This window comes from Petromyzon marinus, chromosome 27, assembly GCF_048934315.1.
Source record: "Petromyzon marinus isolate PM22_M1 ecotype Great Lakes invasive population chromosome 27, UKy_Petmar_22M1.pri1.0, whole genome shotgun sequence".
NCBI lineage: Eukaryota > Metazoa > Chordata > Hyperoartia > Petromyzontiformes > Petromyzontidae > Petromyzon > Petromyzon marinus.
The window spans coordinates 6,841,458-6,868,927 of record NC_133693.1 but is presented as its reverse complement, the minus strand read 5'-3'; the positions used below and the strand labels follow the sequence as shown (position 1 = coordinate 6,868,927).

General features: G+C 50.2%; 1 protein-coding gene across 1 annotated transcript; it reads left to right on the top strand.

Annotated features, from left to right (window-relative positions):
- Window positions 1-26,908, top strand: LOC116946596 (potassium voltage-gated channel subfamily B member 1-like). The gene is made up of 3 exons (XM_032961653.2): window positions 1-136; window positions 3,663-4,288; window positions 24,604-26,908. Exons 2-3 carry the CDS (start codon window positions 3,665-3,667, stop codon window positions 26,764-26,766), a joined length of 2,787 nt encoding a protein of 928 aa, XP_032817544.2. The 5' UTR covers window positions 1-136; window positions 3,663-3,664; the 3' UTR covers window positions 26,767-26,908.
- The last annotated feature ends 562 nt before the right edge of the window (window positions 26,909-27,470 follow it).

Here is a 27,470-nt window from a genome sequence, read left to right as displayed (position 1 = left end):
GTCACAGCAGGAGGTGGCGCCGGGGTGGATGAGGTGAGAAGCCCTGGAGGCGCTGACGATGACCCAGGGCGCGTGGGGGGTCGGCTCTCGGGGGTGAGAGGCGCTCTCATGAGGCCGGGAGCTTCAGTGTAACGAGGTGAGTGTCTCCTGGCTGTCTGTCTGTGTCTCTGTGTCCCTCCCCCAATCACCGGTGTCTCTCTGTGCATCTTCGTGCCTCTGTGTTCTGCTGTCTCTATCTCGCTGGTGCTCGCTAGCAGCAATTGCCGCAACAGTCTGGTAAGGTTATGTGGGGGATCTTTTTTTTTGTCTATCTCGCTGCATAATCTGAGTCGACGTCTCTCCGCTCCGCGTGGCCACACGAACGACCGATATCAGGTTTTTTTGTTGTCGTCCAGCGCCTGCCCTAGGCAAGACTCAGCCCTTAAATGCGTGCCTGATGCAGTGTGAAGAATCATCATCATCGCGGGAGACAAAAACGGCCAGATGTTGGGCTGTTCAGACCCCAGCCCCCCACCCCAACGTATGCTGTACCATTCTATTCGATGTTCGCTACCAACATTCTGTGTCAGGCTACACTGGCGGCTTTATTTGGCAATTAAGCTCTTAATATACAATTTTTTATCTTGGAACGAGCGCTATGTTTTACTTGTCTTCAAGTGAATGTGAAGCCTCAGTGCACCTAGCCTGGCACTGGCGCTGTGGTGACATAGCTCACATTTAGTGGCAACTGGCGGTTTGTGCGTATATGTCTTTGTTGTTCTCTTTGGGAAGCGGTAGCACGCTACGTTACGCACCCAGCGATCCGAGATCGATTCCCGCTCGCAGCCAACACCAGTGACGGTTATCTGAACCGGTCCTGGGTCTTCCCCAGGTCGACTCAGCCTTAAATGAGTACCTGGTGCGGTGTGTAAACATCGCCAGTAGCCATCCGCCTCCTCGTGTACCGTGCCGGCCTTCACGGGTGCTCGCTAACAGCACTTGGCCCAACAGTCTGTTAAGGCTTTACGGGGAATCTTTGTCTATGGCTGTGCCCATGTACACGCGTGGCAGTTTGTTATCATCTGTGCGTTTATCTTTGTCCATCTCAAAAGAAAACCTCAATAGGTTCTGCCGTCTTCAAATAAAGGCAATCAATCAATCTAGATAATGCATCTCAAACGGCTCTCACTTGTTTAAAGGCCAGCAATCAATCAAGAGAATGAATCTCAACAGGACATCACATCTTAAAATGAAGAACATCAAACTATCAATCAAGATAATTAATCTCAATGACCCCTTCTCCCTTCTACTTGTGCAAAGGACACCAATCATAATGGTGGCATACCAACCAAAGGTGCTCAATTGGTTAAATAAAGGACATCATCATCGCCATCACAAGTTGTGAATTATGAAATTACCTTTAGATAAATTAGATAAATCTCTCCTGAGATGGGCAGAAGCCTTGCGTGAGAATAGAGAGTAAAATTAATCTCAATGGGCACTCACTCACTTGGACCAAATATAGACCGTGGCTTTGTATTCCCGTGGCCTTGGCTTGCCAAATAGCAAATCGGAAACTGTTACAACCTTGCTGCTGCTCAGTTGAGATGCGCTCTCTCTAAGCCGACACTGGCGTCCACGGGTCCTTAACAGCCTGCGACATTCAAGCACTACAAATATTCCCCGTATAGCTGTGAAAAATGTTTCGGACAAGTGCTGTTAGCGAGCACCTATGAAGGCCGGAACGGCACACTAGGGGGTGGGTGGTCAACACCACAACGCCCGGCCGCCTTTGTCTCCCTAGTGGCGATGTTTACACATCGCACCAGGTACTCATTTGAGGCTGAGTCGACCTACGGGAGGCCCAGGACCGGTTCATATAATCGTCACTGGTGTTATCCGTGAACGGGATTCGAACTCGGGTCACAGTGCGTTAATCACTTTGCTATCGCTCCCCGCGGACACACCACACACACACACAGCACGGTGACACCCCTACCTACTACAATATGAATGCATGTAATGTTTTCTTTATTACTGCATCTTGATTTGCCTCTTGTATTGAGCTGTTCGAATGATCTAAGTTAAGCGATTTGGGGTGGTCGTCCAATTTTCATGATCCTGAGTCATTGCCTTTCCACTGCTGAATTAAGGCCTCCCCCAACGTCGCCACCCTTCACGGTCTCGCGACGCCCCCAAACCCGTCTCGCTCCTGCGCTAGAGTTGTTGATCTAATCGCTCCGTCGTACACTGCGGCGGTGCTGGTGGTGGTCCTTTTTGAGCCCGTTCCCTCCATTGGCTGCCACTGCCGTCGTTCCACCTGGTCGTGGCGCGTCCTGTCCAAAGGCCACCAGATAGTTATTTTTTAACAGTCCATGCGAAGTCTCCAATTTAGGATTTGATCGCTTGGCACCACGCGCTCCTTGTTCTCCTGTCCCTCGGTGTCATTCCAAGCGTTCCAGAACAGACCGTACAAACATATAACGATGCAATGCCCGATCCACAAATACGAAGGCGACATCACGGCAACACACTCCGCCACTGCTCCTGCCGCGGTCATTATCTGGCTTCACCACCTGGATGTGAAATTGTACTTGTTGCTCTGCATTTGCATAAGCCATACGAAAGAGTTAGAAGATTCCAAGCGTACATCCATCCGCGCGCCTCTGTCCCATTGTCCTTGTGAGCGGTCACGCTTCCGAACAGCGTCACAGCGAAAAACTCAACGCATTCGTCAATAACGCCGCGTGGCCTAAAAAGAACAGATATATAATAGGCGACGTTTCGGGCAATGACCCTTCTTTATCGTACATACATTGCACAGCGGGTAACGTGCACCGATGGAACACTTTCTTCCGTCTGTTTGTATGTATGGTGCTCAAAGGCAAAATGTAGCACGCTAACAATATGACAAACACACAGCTTGACAAACGCATGAAGTCAGACGCGGTGACGCCCGCCTGTGATTCGGCGATTTTGGGGGGGGGTTGATGGATCACGCATAGGCTTGTGCTACAGGGATGGCAGTACATTAAGTCGGTACGTGAATATTCCTCCAGTATAAATATTCTGATTCTGATGCTCTGCATGTTATCCTCACGTGTGCATTGCGGATTTTCTCCGGTACTCTGGTTTACTCCAACACGAATGCACTTCTTATTTAAACAAATTAGGAAACGTTTCACGTCTACGCGTGGATTATGTAATGCATTTCAGCGTGCGCTGCCAGTCTTCGGAAGAATTCAATTAGCGGGATGGGGAGCAGGCGGGTAGCCGTCAGGGAGAGTTTGTGTCCAAGTTTTGGGCACCGTTTTCATCAATTTGGCCGGTTTTCAATGCGGCAAGTCTCCAATAGCAACACAATGTTATACTGCAGTCTGGTACGTTATTTACGAGAGTTCTAGTACGCCACGATATCCTCCCCCTCTCATCTGACCCTCAATTGGGGCGGACTAACATAACGCATTGCCGCTTTCAGCTTGAGTTAAAATACGTTGCAAAGGCATTGGCTAAACGTCCCATTGCAGAGTGAGTCACCCTGATATCGTGTCCTAAAGCTCATTGAGCATTTATTCGGGATAAACAATAAGATGATGACGATTATTATTATTATAATTGCGAAATCAAAATTGATGCGTTATTGACTGATTGATTGATTGAATGAATCCCCGACCCGACCGCAGGCATGAATCGTCGCACCTCTCGCTCCACGTGTTCGCTACCTCCCGATCCTCCACGGGTCCCGCAGGACCTCGGTAACAACAACAACAAGAACAGCGACGGCATCGGTAGCCACCACCAGCAGCAGCCGTACCCCGCGCACTCACGGCGAGTTCGCATCAACGTCGGGGGCATTACCCACGAGGCACTTTGGCGAACATTGGAACGCCTCCCACGAACACGCCTGGGCAGACTGCAAGCCTGCGTGGTGGGCAGCGAGGAGGCCATCATGGAACTCTGCGACGACTACAGTCGAGCAGACAACGAGTTCTTCTTCGATCGACACCCGGGCGCCTTCACGTCAATCCTGAACTTTTACCGCACGGGTCGCCTTCACATGATGGAGGAGATGTGCGCGCTGTCCTTCAGCCAGGAGCTCGACTACTGGGGCGTTGATGAGATCTACCTGGAGTCGTGCTGCCAGGCGAGGTACCACCAGAAGAAGGAGCAGATGAACGAGGAGCTGAGGAGGGAGGCGGAGAGCGCGCGGGAGCGGGAGGGGGAGCAGTTCGACGCCACGTACTGCGCGGAGAAGCGCAAGAAGCTGTGGGACCTCCTGGAGAAACCCAACTCCTCCCTGGCGGCTAAGGTGGGTGCGTGCGATGGTGATGGTGGTGGTGGTGATGGTGAAGATGCTTATGGTGGCGATGGTGATGATGGTGTTGTTGGTGGTAATGATGGTGGCGGTGATGATGACATTAAGTGGTGGTGATGATGATATTATTGGAAGTTAATTATGATCTTTTTGACGATGATGCTGATGAGAGTTGTATTGATGATGAAGACTATTGTGATTTTAATTATTACTAACAATCCCCACACCCTTTGGACGTGATCGTTTATTCGTCCTTACCTCTAGCCAGCAAACCTTTTTTTCTAATATTTTCTTCATTATACTGGTGATGGCGGCGATGGTGATATTGATGATGATAATTACGATGTGTTGTTATTGAAGGCGTTGCTAATGACAGGGACATTATTATTTTGGGGGGTTATGTTGTTCTTATTTACAGTGTTTGAGAAATATTAATGAAGTTGATGATGCTGATCAAATTACTACAGATGATGAGGATAAAAACGTATGTGTATAAATGTAACCTGGTTATCACACGAATATCTTTATCCAAAGAGTACGATAATAATGATGATCATCAACAACAGTAGCATCACCACAGCCGTCATCCTTATCAGTAGCAGCAGCGCCAACAAAGACAAAGATCCCCCGTATAGCCTTAACAGACTGTTGGGGCAAGTGATGTTAGCGAGCAGCACCTATGAAGACCGGAACGGCACATAAGGGGGTGGGGTGGCCAGCACCACGCCCGACCGCCTTTGTCTCCCCTGTGGCGATATTTACACATCGCACCAGGTACTCATTTGAGGCTGAGTATACCTAGGGGAGGCCCAGGATTGGTTAAGACATTCGTCACTGGTGATGGCCGTGATCTGGAATCGAACGCGAGTCGCCCGGTTCGTAGCGCGGCGTGCTCACCACTACACTACCCCTCCTCACTAACATCACCATCACCACCATCACACGTAGCAACACCACCATTGATAGTCGTAGTATCAATACCATCATTAATAGCAACATCCCCACCAACAACAGCCGCCATTTGCCACGAAATTAGAGTAACGTCACCAGAGTGCTTGTGCCAAGCGAGGTGCACTGTGAGGCCACGTGCAATGTCGAAGGCTCGCTGGCAGGAGGTCACGGGACGACCACTCAGGGCCCTCGCCACCACCCAGGGCCATCCAGAGGTGTAGGGGTGGGGGACAAGAGGGGGGAATTGGCACGGGCCTCACACAAAAGAAGGCCCACAATGGGCCTGTTTTTTTTGTTTTGTTGTCGTGACATTCTGCCCCGGGCCTCAAGTCCCATGCCTCTAGGGACATCTGTGGCGGCCCTTCCATCACCGCTGCTGCCACCACCAACGCTAAAAGTTGCAGCACTATAAACACCATCAAAAGTAGCATCATCATGACCACCACCACCACGAAATGTATCAGCAGCACCACCACCGTCAAAGACAGCATCACCACAACCACCACCAAAAGTATCAGCAGCACAACCACCACCGCCATTAAACGTAGCATAATCACCACCACCACCATCAACTGTAGCTGCAGTACCACCACCACCAACATCATCATCAAACTCCTAGCCAATACAACCACCCTCCCCGCCATCCATCACGGAGCCGTGCAATTTTGTTCCCTCCGCGTCGCGTGCAGAGCGCATCGGAAACTCGCGTCTGGACGCGCCTGTCACTGTAGCCCATTGTTGTGTGCAGTACAAGTCGCGGTCGTGGCTTTAAATTTGTCTGTTGTGTTTTTCTTTCTTTCCCCGTCTGTTTTTTTTGTTCATTTGCCGGGAGGCAGGCGTGGGCCACCTCTGTTGTGCGCGTGTGTTGGTGGACGGGTTTTTTCTTCTTCTTCTTTTTCTTTCTTTCTAGACGTCCAAGTGACCGATTGTCCCTTCCATTGTCTCACCTGCCCTCGCCTGTCAGGGAGGGGGGCCCTCGTCTTATTAACGACGGCGGTGCAGGACCGTGATGTTTACTGAAGGAGTGGGGAGGGGGCACAGAAGACCGCGAGGGTTTTTTTTTTCCGTGTGCGGCCGCGTGTTACTCTACAGCGCGCGGCAACCGCTCGAGTTATAATAATCGAATGTCAACTTGTAACGCGCTGCCGCGCAGAATTAGCTCATTCTCGTCGAGAGAAGGAATGACAGACGAGCAAGAGAGCCAGCGACCAAGCAGTGAGCCGGCGCCAAATCAGCCTCCGCAAGCGCTGCGGTTCTCTATATATGAAGATGTTATCGGCCAATTAATTGGGGTTTATATAAGGGAGGAAACCGGAACACCTGGAGAAACACCACACGTGCGAGGGGAGGGGTGCGACACTCCATCCCATACAGGCGGAACACGTGGAGTCCACATTTCGCTGTACCGTCTTCTGCTGGCGAGCCAGGGTACGGCACCTCGATGAGGTCCACGGGAAGGGAGTTGCAGAGCATTTGTGTGATCCACCAACCCTTCACAGTGCTGGATTACAGGCCACGTCCTGGCCCACTATCGCTGCCCGGCTGCATTAATCTCATCATCATCATCATCATCGGGGTTTATCAATATGATCCTAGTCATTTTCGAGTGTAGTCATTGTTCTTACATATAAATGAAGATATTTCACCTGGAACACAACCCTTTCAGATGTAACACTTCGTCTGCACGGGTTGTCTAGGGTATCATCGAGACACGCATCATAGCAAACACGTGGTGACACCGAGTACAGAGTACACACATTTTAAATGTTTAACTTGTATGGCTTGCAATGAATATCACACACACACCCAGTCAAAACATATTTGCGTACATAAACACATAAATAAAATAATTACATTGGGCACTATTTTTATAAAATGTAATAATCTTTATAATCATGAATTTAGTGACCTTTTAATGATGATGACCATCATGAAGATACACAAATAAACGCAGCACACTTGTCAATAACACGACTCTGTGGCCTTCGTCAAAAATAATATTTACAAGAGACGACGTTTCAGGCAATGACCCTTTTGTGTTACGAAGGGCCATTGCCCGAAACGTAACTTATTTTTGTTTTGTTCAGGGCACACACACACATAGTTGTTAATAACGAACGTGTTGAGTGCTGTTGTTGTTGTTGTTCATTGTGCTTATGCACCACTGCCAACACAGAAGCAGCAAGCATCACTAAATAATGAGTATCATCAAATTTGTGTTTTTGTGTCAATCATCGTAACCCGCTAACAGGTGTACTCGGCACCGTCGTCATTATTCTCGTCATCATCATCATCATCGTCCGTTTTCGCAATGCTGCCCGACAATAAGAATCGCAATCACAATCCAGTAACCGTGCCCTGAATGGGAATTTTCATCAAGCCTCGTAATGCTGCTGCACGCACGCACGCACGCATAGTCATACTCTCTAGAAATTCTATATATATATAAAAAAACAACCAGTCAGCATAATTACATTTATAAATCACGATTTGACGATAATAATGATCACGTATCTAATTGCGCTATTTTCATGAATAAAGTAATAATTCCGTCAACGTTGCGAGGACGAATAAGTAAAACTCTCCGCGTGCTCGAGAGCAAAACAAACATGATACAGACACCCACTTGCTGTACTCCCCTCTCCAGGCACCCGCAGGTGGGTGCCTCACACACACAATAACAGCATCTCTACGCAATCCATCAACCCAAATGATGACGAAATGCATGCTGCTGCTGGTTCTACTCATGGTAATCATGTTGCTTCACTAACTGATGCTGATAATGCGGCCTCCGCTATTGCTGGTGACGCTACTCCTGATGCGGCGTCTCAAGATGCTGCTGATGCTACTGTTTATATTTCCGCCGCCGACTGATGCTGCTGCTAATATTCATGCCGCTGCATATATTTGCATACTGCCTCGACTGACGCTACCGCTACCATCGCTGATGGAGGATAACCGTGATGCTCCTCTTGATGTTGATGGAGAGTGATGCTGCTGGTGCAGACGGATGATGATGATGATGATGACGACGAAGAAGAAGCTGATGCCAGTGATGCTGCTGCTGCTGTTGCTGATTAGCCAATGGGTTTGCCTCAATGTCCCGCTACCCTGACTGCACGCAACCCATTCCTATATGGAGCTCAGACCATGACAAGACGACGCTGCGGGCAAAGATACGTGGATGGGGGAGGTGGGGGGAGAAAATTGGGGGGGGGGGGTATGGGGGGGATAAGAGGTGGGGGAAGGGATACAGAAGGTTGTAGTTTCTGCTCTAAAAACCATTCCGTTGCCATGGAAGCCGTTGCCAGGCAACGTGAGCACGGAGCACACGCACACACGCATTGCCTGTGAGGCACAGGGAGGTTCGGGGTCGTGGTCTGGTTTAGCGTTCGTGGTAGGGCTCGGGGTCTGGCATAGGGTTATGGTGAAGAGCAGAGGTGGGGTTGTTGTCATTATTAGGGGTCGGGTTCATGGTAGGTGTCGTGTCAGGAGTAGATATATGGTAGGAGTAAGAGTATGTTTCCAGTAGTGGTTAGGGTTAGGGGTTGGCTTATGATTTTGGGCAGTGTTAGGAGTAGATATTGGGGTTTTAGTTATGAATAGGGTCAGTGTATGGGTAATGGGCAGTGGTAGGGATAGGGTTCACGTAAGCTTTCGGGTTGGTATAAGGGTGGGGTATATGGGTAAGGGTTATATATGGTTAGGGTTAAGGGTATGAATAGGAGTATCGTTAGGAGTAGGCGTAGCATGAATAATAGGGTTAGATCAGAGGGTTCTGCCAATGGTTTGGGTGAGGGTTAGGTGTCGAGTTTTGGGTAGACATGTAGGAGTATGATTATGGGTATGTCACGAGTCGTGTTCGGGGTATGGGTTACGTTTGGGTAGGATGTTGGGTAGTATTTTGGGGGATATACACAGACCTTTTGTCAATCCACTGCTAGATGACAGCCTTGTCACACCGTCCACGTCGTGGGAGTGATTTGACCATAGGGGCCGTCCATAAATGACGTCACGCACCTGGGGGGGGGGGGGGGTCAGACATTTATGACGATGTGTGACGGGGGGGGGGTTGAGAAATGTGACGTCACGTCAAAATGCGCATATTTAAATAAATATACTTAATTAAATATAATTAAATATACTTTTTAATACATGTTTTCTCCTACAACATCAGAGTGCAGCGCCACATTAAATACGTACTAAAATGACAATAGTTTAAAGCGATCTGAAGCATGTTTTATATATTTTTTTGAGGGGGGGGGACAGAGCTTTGTGACGTCATATTTCAGGGGGGTCTGACTTTTTGTGACGCCGTGTGACGAAGGGGGGGGGGCAAAAATCGTCCAAAATCGCGTGACGTCATTTATGGACGGCCCCATACTTCACCACTCTGGTCAGTGTGGGTTGGTGAAAGTGGGGGGTGGGAAGGGTGGGGAGGGGGGGGGGAGACGATAGCCATGGCAGAATTGATGTGGAGAAACATTGGATTCTTCTGCACTGCACTCTGATGTCCATCACGTCGCCCCGCAGCCCGATGGAAACCTGTTTGTGCCTGTATGGTGGTCGCCCGACCAATTACCATATATTCCCCTGTTTAATTAGCAGCAGGGTTATGCGCAAGATTCGTGTACATGGGTTATAAATAGGGACAGGCGTATGTATGGTTCGGGTTATGGGAAATGTGAATGTAGGCCGTCGGGTTATCCTCGGGCATTGCCACACCTCACCAAGATCGTATCAGTACTTTTAAGTCTAGTCGCCTTAATTTTCTGCAAACTGCTTAACTTTCCAATTCGAGGAACAGCGGGACGATAATGATGATGATAACTCCGTGTCTTTTATGCTGATGATAGTCATCATTTTACCAACGAAGATGATTATTTCTAGGACGATGATGAAATTGATGATGATGGCGATAATGCCGATGATTTGGGACCTTTGTCTGGGTGGCTATTGTTAACTTGACCTTCACCCTAACATAGCCCCAGTGGTATAAATATATATATGGCCACACGGGGATGAATAAAGGAGATGGCAGGACCAAAGATGTCTTCAAGAAGATTAAGGCTCCGCGCCAACCTCTACCACCCCCTTCCATCATCCCGTCCACAGTTCGGGCAACGGCAGCCACACGAATGAATCTCCCTCGCAATTGCAATCATGTCCGTTGGTCTCGCTTCTTCACAAACACAAAACCAATCTTGATACGCAGCCTAAATGAGAGTCATCGATTACCCGGGGATTATGGTTCCATTAAAAAAGGGTTCAATCAGAATTATCTCCACGCCCCCTCCGCCCCCAAGGGGGTCAGGACTTTACACACACACAGAGACGCGTACACACACACACAAACAAAGATCCCCCGTATAGCCTTAACAGACTGTTGGGGCAAGTGCTGGTAGCGAGCACCTATGAAGGCCGGAACGGTACACGAGGGGGTGGGTGGCCAGCACCACGCCCGACCGCCTTTGTCTCCCCAGTGGCGATGTTTACACACCGCACCAGGTACTCATTTAAGGCTGAGTCGACCTAGGGGAGGCCCAGAACCGGTTCAGATAATCGTCACTGGTGTTGGCCGTGAGCGGGAATCGAACCCAGGTCGCCAGGTTTATAGCGCAGCGCGCTAACCGCTACACTACCGCTCCCCACATGTATACACGCACGCGTACAGACACACACACGCGCGCACATTGGAACATATAATTTGGTGATGCTGCTGTTGCGTTGTCAGTGCTGCACAAGCACGATTAACAATAACAGCACAAAACACTCCACACATTCGTCAATAACACCGTCGCCTTAAAATTAGATGCAATGTAATCCGCGACGTTTTGCGCAACGGGGCTTCTTGACGGCACGTAAACAGCAACATTTTAAATGTCACATTGAAAGATTCAGACGACAAATGCACACGACCACCCGTCGTTCACCTACAAAGTGGATGTGACGTCATCGCCGCGCCTGTGCCAGGCTAGGTGCACTTTGGGGCACTTCAAGTTTCGGAAGGCTGGCTACTGGCAGGTCACGGGACAGACCAAGGTGTTATGGGTTGACCGAGCGAGATGACTGGCAGGTGCACCAGCTCTGCTCCCCACTGTGCCAACTTGCTGCGTTTTAGTCGCCCGGCGCTCTGCTCATTGTTGTGAGCGTCGCGCCTCCTCCCTCCGCTGTTGCCGGAGGGCGACTGCCTCCAACTAACCCAGCAGCGTCCTTCACGAGCCTCCTTCATAGATGCCGATCTGGACACCGCTGGTAACGCTCATTGGCAAGTCCACTCAGTTCCACATCCTCCTGTACCACATTAGCACATCTCTTATCTAGCCAGTGCCACGCCCGTTTAGCCCCCTCTATCCGGCCAAACAGAAGCTGCTTGAGCAAGCGGTAGCTGGGCATGGGTGCTTACGTGACCCAGCCAACCCAGCTTCGCATGTCACAGGAGCTTACTAATAATGGGACTGTGTCCAGATCTTTCAGACAACAGGGCTCGGAAACTTCCACAAGGCGTTACGCACTCGCTGAAAAGACGTTGCTCGACCAATTTGAATTGAGACCTCCGATGGGAAACCAGAGCTGGTCATGAGCACACCACCATGCGCGTTTGCTCACTCTCCCACACTCTCTCCACAACTGCATCATTGCCTAGGGAGAGTTGAGGAGGGTGGGTGGTGCGTTTAACAACATACAGTGAGGGAAAAAAGTATTTGATCCCCTGCTGATTTTGTACGTTTGCCCACTGACAAAGAAATGATCAGTCTATAATTTTAATGGTAGGTTTATTTGAACAGTGAGAGACAGAATAACAACAACAAAATCCAGAAAAACGCATGTCAAAATGTTATAAATTGATGTGCATTTCAATGAGGGAAATAAGTATATGACCCCTCTGCAAAACATGACTTAGTACTTGGTGGCAAAACCCTTGTTGGCAATCACAGAGGTCAGACGTTTCTTGTAGTTGGCCACCAGGTTTGCACACATCTCAGGAGGGATTTTGTCCCACTCCTCTTTGCAGATGTTCTAAAAGCCATTAAGGTTTGGAGGCTGACGTTTAGCAACTCGAACCTTCAGCTCCCTCCACAGATTTTATATGGTATTAAGGTCTGGAGACTGGCTAGGCCACTCCAGGACCTTAATGTGCTTCTTCTTGAGCCACTCCTTTGTTGCCTTTGCCGTGTGTTTTGGGTCATTGTCATGCTGGAATACCCATCCACGACCCATTTTCAATGCCCTGGCTGAGGGAAGGAGGTACTCACCCAATATTTGACGGTACATGGCCCCGTCCATCGTCCCTTTGATGCGGTGAAGTTGTCCTGTCCCCTTAGCAGAAAACACCCCCAAAGCATAATGTTTCCACTTCCATGTTTGACGGTGGGGATGGTGTTCTTGGGGTCATAGGCAGCATTCCTCCTCCTCCTCCAAACACGGCGAGTTGAGTTGATGCCAAAGAGCTCCATTTTGGTCTCATCTGACCACAACACTTTCACCCAGTTGTCCTCTGAATCATTCAGATGCTCATTGGCAAACTTCAGACGGGCATGTATATGTGCTTTCTTGAGCAGGGGAACCTTGCGGGCGCTGCAGGATTTCAGTCCTTCACGGTGAAGTGTGTTACCAATTGTTTTCTTGGTGACTATGGTCCCAGCTGCCTTGAGATCATTGACAAGATCCTCCCGTGTAGTTCTGGGCTGATTCATCACCGTTCTCATGATCATTGCAACTCCACGAGGTGAGATCTTGCATGGAACCCCAGGCCGAGGGAGATTGACAGTTGTTTTGTGTTTCTTCCATGTGCGAATAATCGCACCAACTGTTGTCACCTTCTCACCAAGCTGCTTGGCAATGGTCTTGTAGCCCATTCCACCCTTGTGTAGGTTTACAATCTTATCCCTGACATCCTTGGAGAGCTCTTTGGTCTTGGCCATGGTGGAGAGTTTGGAATCTGATTGATTGATTGATTGCTTCTGTGGACAGGTGTCTTTTATACAGGTAACAAGCTGAGATTAGGAGCACTCCCTTTAAGAGTGTGCTCCTAATCTCAGCTCGTTACCTGTATAAAAGACACCTGGGAGCCAGAAATCTTTCTGATTGAGAGGGGGTCAAATACTTATTTCCCTCATTAAAATGCAAATCAATTTATAACATTTTTGACATGCGTTTGTCCGGATTTTTTTGTTGTTATTCTGTCTCTTACTGTTCAAATTAATCTACCATTAAAATTATACACTGATCATTTCTTTGTCAGTGGGCAAACGTACAAAATCAGCAGGGGATCAAATACTTTTTTCCCTCACTGTACGCTAGCCATGCAGATGCTTTGTTGCTGAGTGGCCGCTTGCGAGGCACCGTCTCTTGGTGGCAAGCTCCAAGTCAGCAGCGGAGACTCCCAGACGCTTGCAGCGGAGACTCCCAGACGCTTGCAGCAATTACCAGACGATCAGCGCACGTAACATTATCACCGTCTGTAATGTCCCACGCCTGAGAACGAGGAGGCTTGCCGTAGCCTCCGCTCGGAGGTTGGGAGAGTGGGAGAGCCGTGTTGCGGCGCTTCAATGATGCATGTGTGTATGTTGAACTTCTTTCGCACCATACGTAGCCAACCGTGCTAATCGAAGGCGCGGTCTGCGTGGTGGTCGCGAGTTGCAAACTGCCTCAGCAGCTCGCGATCACACATCTGTCTTGAACGCCATCAATTAAGGAATATGCAGTGCAACACCCATTGCCATCCTTGATGGGCGGGGGTGAATAAAGGCGAAAGCTTGGGGATCCGAGCGCAAATTCCCACAAGAGCATGTTTGTAGATTTGCTAAGCATTATATGTGAAGTCTTGGGGTAGCGACATCCCTCAGCCCCAGATGACATCGTCGGGCGAGGAAGATGTCCAAGGCAGTTGACGTCGACTGAATTTAGTCGTGAAAAGTCGTGAACCTCCACCTGTGGGGAGGAGTAGGAGCAGCGTTCTTGGTCAGAATCTGATCGATACATTGGCACCTAATAATAATTATAACTTTGGAAACGTGACAGGTGGTGGAGGGGTTAACGACAAAAAATGTTGGCATAAAGCCACCGCCACCGCTAGCACGTGTTCTAATCCAAAAACAAATATGCCTCACGAATAGTCGTATTTGGCGTGACAGTTTGTTATCATCAGTAAGTAAAGAAGTAATGTCTGATTCGTTTGTTATCGCGTACTCCTCGGAGTCAAGTCCACCGCAGCGTTTCCAATCGTGTTGCATTACTGTTCCGAATCAACAGCAGTACATCTAATGGTATTATATTACAGTTACAATCAGTAACCAACTGTAATTGCAGTATTACTGTAGCCGGTAATTGCCATTGTGGATTAATTAAGTGGTGGGTGCGGAGAAGAAATGGGGGGAGGACAGGATGGGGGGGGGGGCAGACTCTTCATATATCTCTGATGTTGTTAGCCATGCCCGAGAATGGAACTCAGGCAACCGGATTAATAGCACGACGAGTGACGTCGCTATAGAGTATGCAGGAGGTGCAACTGCACCGGGGTCGTACGGGCTGGAGGGGCCCAGGCTCCGGGCGCGGGGGAGGGGAGGGGGTGCATACAAATTAAACAGGGGGCCCCATTTAATTCATTGCACCAGGGATCCGTGGCCACCCATCTACGCCACTGGTTAATAGCCAGAGTGCGACAACCACTGCGCCACCACTCTCCGCAATGCCTCTACCTGTGGCATGAATTAACCTTTCTCCCTGCCGCATAAAGGACTCGTCCCAAGAGACTGACTCTCGATCTGTGTTGAGGAATCGAGGCGTGAGCGGATCAGCCGAGCGCAGATGAGGTGGGGCGCTTCCTGCTCGCAGAACGATCTCCCTCTTTCAATTAAGTCAGGCCAGCAAATTGGGATTTCCCTTCAATGCATTTCCATCAAAGCCATTTCAAATGCCTCGTCTGTTGCGGCATTAAAGGGTTGGGCCGTACCACTTTGGTTGGGTGGAGGGTGGCACGTCGCTGTGATGGCTGTGGCCAGGGCTCGGCAACAAAAATAACAAGAGGCATTTTTTTCGAAATCGGTAAACAAACCCCCCCCCCCCCCTCCTCAATATCTAAAGAGCCGCAATGCACTGTGGTGGTGAACACGAGACGGCGGGGTCCTTCATAAAGAACGTCACGAAGCAAGTCCTTAAAGAGCCGCAAGCGGCTCCGGAACCGCAGGTTGCCGACCCCTGGCTATGGGTCACACCTCCCCACCCGTGCCCTCGCTCCATGTAAACGTTGGTACATTCTGGTCCATAGATCAGTGGCATCGTCAACAGAGTGGTCACCATTGCCGTTGTCGTCACAGTCGTCTTCATCAACAGCAGTAGCAGCAATTACAAAAAAAAACACGATCATCTTTATTCTCATCATTGTTATCATCGTCATGATCATCGGCATCTTTGTCATCGTAATAATAAGAACTAGTATCATCAGCAGCATCATTACACGCAAGCAGCACCATCAGCAGTATCATCATCACTGGCAGCATCATCATCAGCAACAGCAGCATCATTAGTAGCAGTATGATCATCACTAGCAACATCATCAGCTGCAGCGCCATCAGCAGCAGTATCATCGTCACTGGCTGCATTTTCAGCTGCAGCGCCATCAGCAGCAGCAGTATCATCACTTGCAGCATCATCAGATGCAGCGCCATCAGCAGCAGCATTATCATCACTAGCAGCATCATCAGCAGCTGCAGCGCCATCAGCAGCAGCAGCACTGGCGGCATCATCAGCTACAGCGCCATCAGCCACAGCAGCATCATCACTAGCAGCATCATCAGCTACAGCGCCATCAGCAGCTGCAGTATCATCACGAGCAGCATCATCAGCTGCAGCGCCATCAGCAGCAGCAGTATCATCATTATCAGCATCATCAGCTGCAGCGCCATCAGTAGCAGCAGTATCATCACTAGCAGCATCATCAGCTGCAGCGCCATCAGCAGCAGCAGCAGCATCATCACTGGCAGCATCATCAGCATCATCGCAATTGCTTAGCGCTGCTCCGCCAGCTCGGTCACGTGTTCATTGTGATGGAGAGGAGTCCGGTTGCCATAGTTACTCGTCTCCAAGCTCAGCGTGCTGACGTCAGCGCAATTAGAGTCCAATTATGAATGTGTGTTTGACATCATTGCCGTTATTGTTTCTAGACATTTGTCAAGATTCGTTTTTATTTCTTTATTTCGTTCGGAAATCATGCACGTGCCGGTTTTTTTAATTATCGCAGTCTCAGATTTGGCCAACTCTCTGTGCTCGCTCGCTGTGGGATAAATGTTGTTTATACCCTAATGCTGTATGTAGCATGGACAGCAATAGGGAAATAATCCGTCTGTTGTTCGGAAAAATGGAAGGAACCGGAAAGAGAGGAATACCTAACAAAGCAATGGCTTGATGACGACACGAGAGCTTGGTGCCAGAAAGACGTGGCACGGCGTGAGCATGCTGGCACAACATACAGGAACGTGGAGACAAATGAGGAAATGTGCAGTGGACACCCACGAGCTATCTGCCCATGGATCGTGATGATGATGATGATGGTATCCTTTGTTTTCTTCTTATATCCTGGAAAATATAAATGTTAACTTAATTTTAGGTTGGGGGGGGGGGGGGGCGAGCGCCTGGCTCCTTGCCCAGCTGCTGAACACAACCCTTCATGGGGCCCAGCCTTGCCCAGCTACACCGAGGAGTGGTTTTACTCTCAGCTGAATGAGCCTGAAGAGGCAATCCTAAAATAAACCCAGCGATTTTGCGACATCTCTCAGCGGTGCGCCTCTGAATTACAGCACGGCAATTACGAATCCACCCAATGGACATGGATTAAACCCAGGTGGGCAGCAGTGTTGCTTCGGTTGCTGTAACGCAGCCATTATGAACCGCACCACCACCACTCTTTCCCCCACCACCACCACTCTTTCCCCCACCACCACTCTTCCCCCCACCACCACCACTCCTCCCCCCACCACCACCACTCTTTCCCCCACCACCACTCTCCCCGCCACCACCACCACCACCACTCTTTCCCCCACCACCACTCTTCCCCCCACCACCACCACCACTCCTCCCCCACCACTCCTCCTCTCCCCACCACCACTCCTCCTCCTCCCCCCACCACCACCACCACTCCTACCCCCACCACCACCACTCCACGTACAGGCGGCAGACTCTGTCCCATGCAGGGCTTAAACTCAGTGGTACAAATTCAATGGCTTTGATGACACGGCCATTATGAACCCCACACCCCCCCCCGTTATGACTTCATGCCCCCGCATGTGCTGTCCACTTGGGTGGGGCGGTGATCCCAATCCCCGCACCCCCTCCACGGGGTCGCTGTTGCGCCGAGCTCGGGTTGCTGTTCGCGGAGTTTCTACTCCCCCCCCCCTCGTCTCCCTCCGTTTTGCGATCGGCGTATTGTAGCGGGGCTTCGCGAGTGAGTTGCAATTTGATTTTTTAAAACGCCTTTAAAAATAACGTTGCACGAAAATCAACAACAAAAGTGAAGTCGCAGCTAAAAACGATGACATACATTGAGTGAAATAAGTACATGTGAAGGTGAAATAAGTTTAACACGTAGGCTTTCGCGGTTAGATCACGATCTAACACAAAAAAACCCTGTATTATGGAAGGTAAAATAACTTTAGAAAAATTAACAGTGCGTGTCATCGTCCTCTCTCGGCAGTGAGACTCCTCGTCCTACACGACTGATATTCTCCATCAATGTACCTCGGGCCCTTGAATAGTCTTGATATAACTTTTTTTTATTAATATCTTAGTTGTATCTGCCCCTCGCCCCCCCATAGAAACAGGCAGAGAACTGTGCCAGTCCTTCGTCAGTCAGTGTGACAGCAACACGAGATGGGGAACGTTCGACACGGCGAACCGGGCCAATGAGTTGCACAGCAACGGGGATGAGATCGAGCCTGCTTTCAAATGGGAGTTTATTTGGCTACAAATCACCCATCAATCATCACCCCCCCACCAACAATTCTTCGCCTCCCATCTCAGTTGGAAATCACGGTATTATTAGCAACAAGCCCTTGATTAACGCGGGGATAGTTTCACTAATAATGGTCCTTTATTAACCCACGAAAGGTCTCACTGAGTCTCAGCGCTGTTCTATCGCAGGGTCCTAAACGAAACAATTTTTTTTTATTCTAGCAGGCAAGGCCCACTGAGCTATGTAGATATTTTTGAGAAGCGACCTGGCCACAAATGATAGCTCACGTGGACATTCGTATCAGCCAAATACTCTAAAACGCACGATAATTCTAAATGTGGAGAGAAAAACCGGACGCCCCGGAGATAAATCCACGCGACCACGGGGAGAGACAGCCACGCAAACTCCAAATACACAGCAGCAGCAGGCGTCAGGGTCGGGATCGAACCCACGACCTCCTGCGTACAAGGCGAGGGAGATAACATCTCGACCACCGAAATGGGGTTCCTTTACATTTTCCTTTACATTTTTTTATATGCGCACACCTGAGTCTGTGTGTGTCTATGTGTGTATGTTCAGACTACACATAGACACACACGTACCTGATGCGGTGTGAAAACATCGACACTGCAGAAATAAAGGCGGCCGGGCGTGGTGCCGGCCACCCACCCCCTCGTGCACCGTGCCGGCCATCATAGGTTCTCGTTAACAATACTTGTCCCAAAAGTCTGTTAAGGCTGTGAGGGCTATGAGGGAAACCTTTGTCTTTGTGTGCATGAGTGTGAGTTTGCATTTGTAGGAATCTGTAGGTGCTTTTCCCAACAGTGGGTTAAAGGCTATACGGGGGATCTTTGTCTCTTTGTGTGTGTGTGAAGTCAAAGTCAAAGTGTTCCACGGCTCAAACGAGCGCGGAGACACTTTGATGCTGGTGACGGGTGAAGGTGGCGTAGGTGGCGATGGCGATTATTGCAGTGACAGGAACGGGAGGCAGTGCGTGATGACGAGCGATGGCGAGTTGATGGTCGTGATGGATACCAGTGATGATGATGATGAGAGTAATGCCGCTGCCATTGCTGGTGATGATGATGACGCTGCTGATAATGATGACAATGACAGTGCCGCTGCTGCTACTGATGATCATGATCATGCTGACGCTGCTCACGATGATTAAGAAAGTGCCGCAGCTATGTAAGATGATACTGCTGCTGTTGATGCCGATGAGCGAGGTAGGGTGTGAGCTGGGGACCCGAGTGTGGTGATGGAGGGGGCCCGCCGCTGTTGCTAGGACACCAGGCGCGTTGCCGTAACGAGCCGGCGTTGCCCTGGCAACGAGCCCGAGCAACGCACATGGAGACGCGATCTGTCCCGACAGTGACTGCCTCAGGACACAGAGGGCTCACGTGTTTATACTGTCGACGACTAATCCGGTAAACATTCAACGTTGGAGAAACGTTGGCAGGCGATTGAAACAGTTGCGCCAACCGTTGCCCCCATGGTTCCATGTTTACTTGACAAAGAGGGAACGCAGACAAATGGAACGTGCCAACTCGTTACTAGTACAGCACAGCAGATTTGTGGAGAAATCCTCCTGTTTCTGGCTGACGCCTGATGATGCTAGTTGTAATTACTGGCGAAAACGGCGTATTCAGAATGCAAATGTTGTGGTGGGTTTACTCTCCAACACACCGGTGTGCTTACTAGTAATTGATTGGCATGTTATGTTTACGTGACAAACCGTACTAATTGGCTGTGTCGGGTGGCGGCGGGTTTAACGACACAATTATACTTCCTCGATCTAACCCCAAAAAAAACTGTATTACGGATATTAGTCGCGAAAGCCTACGTGTTAAACTGACAAATGCTGTTCGCAAACACCCATGAAGGCCGGCACGACGGACGTGGTTTGTTCAGCACCACGCCCGACCGTCTTTGTCTCTCCAAGACTGACACCCACCGCACCAGGTACACATTTACACCTGATTGCAACTAGGGGACTGCCTTTTACACACGATCTAACCACTACGTTACCGTTCCCCTGCACATGCACTCATGCACGGAAAGCATACAGGCGAGCGACGTATTTATCCCAATTAGCACGGTCGGAATGCAAACAAAAAACATAACTCTGATAATGTATTGGCACTGTCCTTGAAATTGATTGGTCCACACCCGAGACAGCTTTCCTTAGAGCCTCGTCTCACATGGTGTTGGACCAGATTACGCCAAAAGGCCAACACCATGTGAGACGAAGCTCTAAGGAAAGCTGTCTCGGGTGTGGACCAATCAATTTCAAGGACAGTGCCACATACATTATCAGAGTTATGTTTTTTGTTTGCATTCTGACCGCAGGTATTGTGGTCAATGCAAACATGACTCCTTGTAAAAAAAAAGGTGTCATTTTGTTGCCAAAAAAAAACAATGGTCATATTTTGCTACTGGAAAAGGAGGTTCCAATGGTGTTCACTAGGTTTGTTTTCTACCTGATGCCGATTGCTTGTGTTGCAATCGAAACGTCGTATTCTATTATTGATTTCATTTTCTTTCTACGTGACTTTACCGAAAGAACCAAAGAGTTATTTACGAAACTCACGATTGTGACGATGAGGGATGTTGGTGGTTCTGGGGAAGCTGGTGGTTATGAACGAGGTGCTGATGATGACGGAAGAGGTGGTGATGATAATGAGTGGCTGGTGGTAATAATGGAGGTGGTGGTGGTGATGATGATGGCGCTGGTGGTGATGATCAAGGTGGTGATCGGAGCACGTGGATCCCAAGGGGTCAGGTCGTCACGTCACATCACTCGCTGTCACCGAGTGTTCCAGTAACACGGCCTCAAGGGAACAGTTTTGATATTTGTGATGGGAGGTGTCGGGGGAGAGGAAGGGGGCACGTGTGTGTGGGGGGGTGGGGGGTAGCCACGGGGGCTTATGTCCTGTTGCGGAGAGAGGGGGGGGGGGGTGAAATGAAGGATGTAAAGTAAGAGGACATATACCAGTCTTCTTCACTACTTTTCAGGAGTGGCCGGGGGTGGCACTTTCGCCCCATAAGACTTCACCAGTGTGAGGGCTGCCGCGCATTTGAAACCATTGGGGGTTTGACAGCAGCACGATTGGGGTGTTGTCACGTGTTGTGTATTGACGGGTGCCACACGTCAGGGGCCGCATCAAAGGCCACCAGGGGCCGACAGTAGCCCGCGGGCCTTGCAATGGAGAACACTCGCTGAGATCATACCCTCCCTCTCCATGTCCGCACCTCCGATTAGCACGGTTGGCTACGTACGGTGCGAAAGTAGTTCAACATACATGCATGCATGCCAAACACCTCTAACTTCGTTATGCTTCCACTGTTGTCGCAGTGGTTAGGCTTGTAAGGTTTGTTTGCGGTGTATTCACTCTGTGTGTGTGTCTATATGATCAATATCAGTGGGCGTATGCATGTGTATATAGTATGCATGTGTGTGTGTGCATAACAGTATTGTATTGGGAGTACGTGTATGTACTGTGTAACAGTAATCCTTGCTCCCTGCAAAACGAAACTTGCCAATTCGACTGTGAGGTTTTCCTGAGCAAGCAGGCGTAATACAGCGATACCCCGCTTTACGTCGGGGATGCGTTCCTGAAAAGGCGCGACGACGAATATCGAAACGACGTAAATCAAATCGATTTACAGGGTAGTAAGGTGGAGGCGACGACTGAGAGGCGAGAAAGGACGAACGATGCTGCTGCTGCTGCTGTCAGCGACGTGAGCGTGGGGGTTGAGGCGACGCAATTCAGGCGGGGGTGTTATTAACGTGACGACGCACTTGCGAAACGACGTAAATCGAGGCATTACTGTAATGCGGAATTACAATTAAAGTATGCGTCAGGTATATGTATGTGAATTTGTGGGGGATGGCGACCCAAGTTCGATTCCAACTCACGGCCACCCGAGTTCGATTCCAACTCACGGCCAACACCAGTGACGATAGTCTGAACCGGTCCTGGGTCTCCTCTAGGTCGACTCAGTCCCGTATGAGTACCTGGTGCAGTGCATAAACATCCCATCTGGGGAGACAAAGGCGGTCTGGGGTCGTGCTGGCCATCCACCTCCTCGTGTACTGTGCTGGCCTTCATAGATGCTCGCTAACAGCACTTGCCCCAAAATGTCCGTTAAGGCTATACAGGGAATCTTTGTCTTATATATGACTAGAGATCATGGAGCTATACACCTGCGATTATACACATATATCATGCGCTGAACAAAACCAATATTGATCGATGAATCGTTCCATAACATTAAAACCCTCGTGCGTACGAGTGTGCGTGTCAATCAAAACAAGTCACAGTCCACTGTCTACCTACTGCTAGATGAAGGCCTTCCTCTGCCATGTTAGGATTGTATGACCATACTTCACCACGCTGGTCATCGCGCGTTGGTGAGATGTTCAGGAACTCATTCAGATATCACATTGACCGGAATCTAATTCGGCTGCCCCTGGCATTATCGTGCAGTGCACTAACCACTTCGTCACCCCGCTCAAGTTATTTGATTTAACCAGGTAAAAACTCACGAGACAAGGATAGATAGCCTCATACAGCAAAATTACAAATTCAAAGTAAAGCACTGTACAAGCAAAAGGTAAATCATAGCGAAAACAAACTCCATCCCCAATGTGTGTATCAGATCGTATTGCACGTTGCCTCTTGTTAGACACGAAACCTAACAGGGGCGCTTCACGGTCAGTCTCATTGTGATGCGGTGGGTTTCATTGGCTGCGATTACAATGACTGGTGGCCCTCTCTTAACAAACAGTTGCAGTGCCGAATGATCCTAGTAGCAAAATTTAGCTACATATGCTACGGGCCCCGCGCTTTCAAGGGCCCCGCGCTAAATGATTTCAAGCTATCAATTCCGGTTCAGTGATTCTGCACTCTATTACTATAGTACTATACTGCCTTCAACTTTTATGAACAACTAAGTGTTTAAGGTTAGCGATTTGTCGTATTATCTGGCTGTACAGCAAATGAAAATAATACAATAACTTTACTATGCAAGTTAAAACTGTCTTTTAATATTTTGTTTTATTTTATTTAGGGTCCCTCTATAACACTATCTTTTTTGCCCGTCCAAGGACGGGTGTATAGTGCGGAAAATGTTAAATATTCAATAGAAAAATTGTTCAGCTCATGATTATTAATATGGGGGGTTGCCCCATGTGGAGTGACGTCACCCGCTAATGATTATTGGGGAGGGGTGCGGCATGTGGAGTGACGGCACCCCCTCATGGTTATTGTGGAGGGGTGCGGCATGTGGAGTGACGTCACCCGCTCATGATTATTAATGAGGGGAGGTGTGCGGCATGTGGAGTGCGCGACCTCCTTGTGCGTTCGTGTAAAGGTCCACGCGGGCATGAATGTTAATGAGGGGGGGGGCTCATATGGAGTGACGTCACGCGCGGGACGGACAGACATTTCTGGGTGATCACAGTAGGTGCTACAGGCCCCGCACTCGCTAAATTCGGCACTGAACAGTTAGTTGTCTGTGAGAGCGATGAAGCCGTGATCCCGCGTGGCTTGGCTAAGATTTCGCGTCCTTAAGGCGCCCTCTAGCGTTCGTATTTACCGCTGCTACTCGTGGCAATGAGACGCGGGGTGTGTGCAACGGGGAGCGGTGGTACAGTAATTAGCGCACTGCGCCACGAACCTTGGGCACCGGAGTTCGATTCCCGCTCACCCTACCAACAAATAACAGCGGCGAATATTTGAACCGGTACTGGCCCTCTCCTAGGTTGACTCAACCTTAAATTAGTATTTGGTGTGGTGCGTAAAACATCAGCCCTGGCGTGACGTTGGCCATCCACACCCCTCGTGTGCCGTGCTGGTCTTGATAGGTGCTCAAAAACAGCAATTGCCCCGAACAGTCGGTCAAATGCTTTAAGCGGGGTCTTTGTTAAGTATTTATCGGTCCTCACATCTTCCTACCAATCATATGCCTGTGAACTATTCATCTCATCTGTCCACCTCCCGCGACTATTTCCTCTAGATATCTCTCTATATTTCTATGCGTGTATCTGTTCATATATGGATATATTCATGTGTAATGTCTATTGATGTCTGTTTTTTTTTAAATCTGTTAATTTGTCTTTGTGATCATGTCTATATTCCCGTATCCATCTGCTCACGTCTGTTCATCCACCTAGCTATCCACTCTTCATGGAATCTCTTTACCTTATTATTAACCACTCCCATTTCTAATATCTCACACCACATCACCTCGCACCGTCTCCGTGTCTCTCTGCCTACGATTAGCACGGCTGGCTACATACGGCGCGAAAAAAAGTTCAATATGCATACCCCCCACCTCCTCAATTGTCTCCTGACTCTCTCCAACGTCATCCCCCCATCATTAACCACTTCCCTCCCTCCCGCAGGTCCTGGCCATCATCTCAATCCTCTTCATCATCCTTTCCACGGTGGCACTGTCTCTCAACACCCTCCCGGAGCTGCAACACATCGACGAGTACAAACAGGCCACGGACAACCCCAACCTCGCGCACGTGGAGGCCGTCTGCATCGCCTGGTTCACCACGGAGTACCTCCTGCGCTTCGCCTCCTCGCCCAACAAGTGGAAGTTCTTCAAGGGCCCTCTCAACGTCATCGACCTGCTCGCCATCCTGCCCTACTACATCACCATCTTCCTCACCGAGTCCAACAAGAGCGTCCTGCAGTTCCAGAACGTCCGCCGGGTCGTCCAGATCTTCCGCATCATGAGGATCTTGCGCATCCTCAAGCTGGCCCGCCACTCCACGGGCCTCCAATCGCTGGGCTTCACGCTCAAGCGCAGCTACAACGAACTCGGCCTGCTCATCCTCTTCCTCGCCATGGGCATCATGATCTTCTCCAGCCTCGTCTTCTTTGCCGAGAAGGACGAGGACGGCACCAAGTTCCGCAGCATCCCCGCCTCCTTCTGGTGGGCCACCATCACCATGACCACGGTGGGCTACGGCGACATCTACCCCAAGACGCTGCTCGGCAAGATCGTGGGTGGCCTGTGCTGCATCGCGGGCGTGCTCGTCATCGCGCTGCCCATCCCCATCATCGTCAACAACTTCAGCGAGTTCTACAAGGAGCAGAAGCGCCAGGAGAAGGCGGTGAAGCGGCGCGAGGCTCTCGACAGGGCCAAGAGGAACGGAAGCATCGTCTCCATGAACATCAGGGACGCGTTCGCACGCAGTCTGGAGGCAACGACGGCATCGAACGCATTGGCGGCGGCGGCGGTGGAGGAGGATGGGGACAGCGGGAAGCTGTTGCCCGACACGGAGAGGATTTCACCCGCCAGGGAGAGTGAGCGGGTGAACCACATCCCGTTGCAGGGGTTTGCACCTTCGTCGTCGTCGTCATCGGCCAGAGATGGAGGCCATGCAGCCGAGGAAAACGCGCAAGGCCGGAGCGTCGTCGAGGTCGGTGGTGGAGCGTCGTCGGGTAGCGCCGTCGCTATCACCGCGGCCTTCAACAACGCCACTTGCACCACCACAAACACCACCACCGCCGGCAGCAGCAACGTAGAGGCGCCCGAGCACCTGAATGCACGGAGGCTTGAGAAGATGTACAGTGATCTGGTGTCGACGGCGACGACGCCGAGGGTGGCGCTCATGCCACTGCCGATGGAGCCGTGGTCCGAACAGGGAGTGGGCTTCAACTCGAGGCCCCGCGGCCTTGCTCCTCCGTCCAGAAGAGACCCCAGGGTAAGCGACATGCGAAGTCTCTCTAGTGTCGACAGCTTCGTGAGCTGCGTCACGGACTTCGCCGACAGCAACGGCGGAGGACATGGCGGTGGAGCCACATCGACCTTCAGGGTCGGGTCAGAAGGAGACCTCCTCCTCCTGGACCTCGCAGGGCTCAAGGGGCAGGCGGGGACCCAAGGGGTGCGTGTGGCCGTGGGGCAAAATATGCTCGGAAAAGGTGTCAATGAGGTGGCATCCAAGGGGAATGCATTACTCTTCCAAGATTCTTCATCGGCTCTGTCGCCTTTTCTGTCCTCGGCAACGTCATCATCCTCATCATCGACGTCATCAACTTCATCTTGTTCATCAACATCATCGCTCGTCCAAACCAAAGAGCATCATCATCAGCAGCAGCAGACGGCTAGTGTGAGTTGGGTGACAGACTCAGAGAGCGAAGGCACGATGGAGAGGGGACATCAGCATCATCGCCAGCATCATTATCGTCATCCTCTTCATAATCAGCAGCAGCAGCAACAGCAGGAACTTAGGCAGCGGCCAAAGTTGACTTCGCAGGCGAGCGTAGGTTGGTCTGCTATGGATACAAGCATGATAGAACACGAGCACAGTCACCAACATCAGCAGCATCATCACCACGAACCGAACAATCCACACCACCAACACCAACCACACCACCGCCAACAACCGCGCCTCTCTCGTCAGCCCTCGTCAGAGGCTGCCGGCCGCTCACCCTGCGAGGTGGCAAAATGTTTGGGGAGCGTGCAAAATTGTGCCCGAACCGGGTTCCTGTGCGCGCACATTCGCGCTCCGCTGGCGGACGGGGAAGACTTGAGCGACGAGACGAGGATGTGATGATGATGGTCGTGGTGATGATAATTGTGGTGGTGGTGATTATGATAATGGTGGCGGTGGTATAATTGTGTTATGGTAATCATCACCTCTGCCACAAACCTGCTCCCAATTCTACAATTGACATATCATCCGTTCACGTCAGGTCACATGTTGAGAGGAAGAAAGCCAACGGCTCTCACTTTGTAGATAGATGCACGCCTAAGATGCGTAGCCGTGTTTTCCGACACGAATTTTGGTGACAAAATATAAAATAAATAAATAGAATCTACTCTTGCGACCGCCACCATAAGCGCTGCTGTAAATGACCACTGCTGTGAATGACCACTGCACACCTCCGATTAGCACGGTTGGCCAGGTACGGCGAGAAAGAAAGTTCAACATACTGTACCGTGCATACACTGCGGTGACCTGAATATTTATCCAAACACGATGTCTCCTTGACGTAAGCGAACAGTAAAACAAAACAGCAAATTCCAGCACGCCTCGCATGCCACGATGCCATCGCCATTCTGGAGCGTAGTGACGATGTGTTGTTGTTACACGACACACTACACACATTCCTTTCCATTGGCACCAGCTCCAAGAAGAAGCGCAGGCTGGTAGAGTTCGTGGACCGTTCGCAAGGGGCGTGAAGGCGACTCTTATATACCAGCGCCTAACTGTCCTGTTCCGTTCCGCGATGACGTAACCGCGGTGGGGGGGGG